At 35.3% G+C, this 3,639-nt stretch overlaps 1 protein-coding gene across 1 annotated transcript; it reads right to left on the reverse strand.

Moving 5' to 3' along the window:
* Positions 1–2,294: 2,294 nt before the first annotated feature.
* On the reverse strand, positions 2,295–3,212 carry LOC137005280 (olfactory receptor 51I2-like). Its single transcript, XM_067366111.1, has one exon. It carries the CDS (start codon positions 3,210–3,212, stop codon positions 2,295–2,297), a length of 918 nt encoding a protein of 305 aa, XP_067222212.1.
* Positions 3,213–3,639: the final 427 nt, after the last annotated feature.

Consider the following 3,639-nt stretch of genomic DNA (forward strand, 5'->3'; position numbering starts at 1 on the left):
TGGTCTTACTAGACCTTCGTGCTGCTTTTGACACTATATGTCACTCTCTTCTCCTTGACAGGCTTGAAAACTGGTTGGGTCTTTCTGGAGCTGTCCTCAACTGGTTCCGGTCTTATTTAACAAATCGTACCGAGTTCATTGGCTTGGGTAACCACAAATCTGACACCGTGCCTGTTCGACAGGGAGTTCCTCAGGGTTCAGTACTGGGTCCAATATTATTTAACATTTATATGCTTCCGCTTGGGCAGATCATCAGGAAACATGGTCTTGGCTATCACTGCTATGCTGATGATACGCAGATTTACATCACCACGAGTCCTGATGTCCACTGCTCATTAATAGCTTTGCGTGGTTTTTTAGCAGAGATCGGTATCTGGATGCAGAATAACTTCCTGAAGCTGAATGGCTCCAAAACTGAACTGATGCAGATTGGTACAGTGGCAGCTACTCGTAAGGCCGAGCAGATCAGTTTGATTGTTGATTCCAGCACGGTAATCCCCACTTCACAGGTGCGGAATCTTGGTGTCATTTTTGATCCACACTTAACATTTGAAGCACACATAAAACACATCTCTAAAACTGCATTTTTCCACCTGAGAAACATAGCTCGACTTAGACCTTTTCTCTCTTTTGCAGACACAGAAAGGCTTATACATGCCTTCATAACAACTAGGTTAGATAACTGTAATGCCTTGTTCTCTGGCCTTCCAGCTAAATCGTTGAGCAGGCTTCAGTATATACAAAATTCTGCCGCTCGTGTGCTTACTCGTACTTCTCCTCGTGAACACATTACACCTGTTCTTTCACAATTACACTGGCTTCCCATAAATGCGAGAATTGATTTTAAAATTCTTATTTTAACATACAAGGCACTTCATGGGACTGCACCTGAGTATCTTTGCGATCTCATCAGTCCTTATACTCCATCACGCTCTCTTCGCTCTTCTAACTCTCTTTCACTTTACCAGCCTTCACGTAAGCTAAAGACCATGGGGGAAAGAGCCTTTTCATACAAATCCCCTAAGCTATGGAATGTGCTTCCTCTACCCATCAGAAATGCACCAACGTTGGGTCATTTTAAAAAGTTGATTAAGACACACTTATTTAAGACTGTCTTTCTCTAATGAATTGTATTGCTTTTGTTGTGTTGTTTTGTTTTATTTTATTACTGTAGCGCTTTGGGTTTAAGAAAAGCGCATTACAAATAAAATGTATTATTATTATTATTATTATTAACACTAGTAAACACTGCACACCGCAAGTGGAAATACTGGTTTAATTCAGCCATATATATTTGAACCAGATTTGTTTGTTTCAGAGGAATAGCAAATTATACAGTCTCATCCACAATGTATCATAATGGTAATGTGTTTTGTGAAACGCTCTCTACAATGTCGGACACAAGCGATAATGAATTACCTTCTTTGTTTTTGTTTTTTTTTTTGTACTGGTGGTGTAAAAGAATAAGAATGGCATTCTTAGTGCACATCAATACTAACTCATAATTAGTTACCCATACACTAACATCAGCTCATGCCTTGTTAATGCATTATTTTGTCATGACTTTAATTTAGGGGGCCCAATCATAATTAATTCACTGTTAAATGCTTGCCAAGTTCAGCTCATGATTTATCATAAACTTGCTATCAAATACAATGAGAATGAATAGTATCATCACGGCCTGCGTCTGGATGGAGAGTGAACTCTACTGATACCCAGCAAACTCTCCGACCATGACTCCAGTTTGGCCGTTTCTTTGGGAACTGTTCCATAAATGTTCTTTGTGGGGTTTGAATTTTTTTATTTCTTATTTAGTAGTAGTAGGGTGAGTTTGAAGGGAAACAGAACACCACAAAACAAATAAATACATTTTAAGGTCAGTTATTATTTTATTTAGTATTCTCTACATTTGATGAGGAGGATCAACTAATCCCTGTGCCATCCAGTAATGTTTATGACAAAACTGCAGTCAAAAGTTCAAACTATGATAATATTTAAATTTGTTAAAAAGTCAGAGTACTTCTTATTCCTTCTTAAAGAGGCTGATTGATTTGTTTTAGTTATAAATTTTAAGTATTGCATTAACTATCAACTGTACTAACATGGCTGCTGTTATTCATGCATAAATCTATGACGACTCCAATTGTAGTTAAGGATAGCTCTTCATCGGTTCATGATTAGTTCATGCTTTCAATAATCATTAGTTCATGTTGAAATAAGTATTAATTCAGGTATTGATTATTCATATACCCTTATTGTGAAGCTTTACCCCTTTATTTTACTAGATAAATCATTTACCTGGATCCATTTATAAGACGGATAATTGTTTTGCGAATATTGGGCAAGTTTAAAGCATAAACAAGAGGGTTCAGGATGGGTGGTATAACAAGAAATTGAAGTGAAAGTAAAACTGACAGCCATATAGGAAGTTGTAAAGTCACAACCCGACTCAAAGTGACCTCAGAAATAATGGCAAATGAAAAATTCAAAAGGACCACTATGTGTGGAATACAAGTTTGATACGCTTTGCTCTTGAACTGCGCTGAGCTTCTTCGACAAATGATAAGAATTTTTACATAAGAATAGAATATTAAACTTAATGGGATGATTACAGTTGTGATCAATAAAAAAAAGCCCATGACATTATTAACAGCACTGTTTGTACAAGACAGTTTAACCACTTCAAAGTTGTGGCAGTACACCTTAAACAATTTGTTACCACACAATGTCAGTCTGGTAGTAAAAATAGCAGAAATACCAAGATAAATCATTGGATAAGTCACATTTATAATTATTAAAACAGTTAGAAATCTTGGTGTAATGATATTGTGATACTGCAAAGGTTTACTTATCGCAACAAATCTGTCAAATGCCATTAACATTAATATTGTATTTTCATTTGCTGCATATGTGAAAATTACATAAGACTGTATGATACATGCTTCAAGAGAGATTGAGTGTGTATCAGAAAGCAAGTCTGTCAGTACTCTTGGGAAAAAGCCAGCAGTTCCAAACACAGAGTTGACAGACAAACAGGAAATCAGAATGTACATGGGCTGGTGTAAAGTCCTTTCCAGAAATATTGCAAGCATAATAATGGCATTAAATAGTGTCATAACACAGTACAGAATAAATCCTAAACTGAAGAAAGCATATCTTATGTGCCCAAGATTTTCAAATAACATGAAGTAAAAATATGTTCCATTTTCCATTTTCTGATAAGCAAAGATAACCTTCAATGACCTGAGTTAAGACAACAGACATAGATCTTATGATTTATGCACATTTTAAACATGAGCAATATGTAATCAGTTCATTATTAGTTCATGTTAAATAAAGTAGTTAACTAATGTTAACTAATGAACCTTATTGTAAAGTGTTACCAGTTCAATTTATTAGTTCATGATACCTTACCTTCTTAACAGTTAGTGTGTGATATATTATCAGTTTAACAGTGAAAAATTAATTTTAAAGTTTTTGACACTTTGCTTGTACAATCAATATGAGGCAAAAATACAATCAGTATCCTAAAAAGACATTGCACAATTTAAATGCCTTCTCTAACACACATTAAAATGACCACCAATGTGCTAAAGAACTGTGGGTCACCAGTATACAGGTTCATTTTTTATATATATA

Source organism: Chanodichthys erythropterus, chromosome 17, assembly GCF_024489055.1.
Source record: "Chanodichthys erythropterus isolate Z2021 chromosome 17, ASM2448905v1, whole genome shotgun sequence".
Classification (NCBI taxonomy): domain Eukaryota; kingdom Metazoa; phylum Chordata; class Actinopteri; order Cypriniformes; family Xenocyprididae; genus Chanodichthys; species Chanodichthys erythropterus.

What these genes read in the sequence shown, in the direction of transcription:
- LOC137005280 (XM_067366111.1), bottom strand. Translation starts at nt 3,212, where the DNA reads ATGGAAAATGGAACATATTTTTACTTCATGTTATTTGAAAATCTTGGG.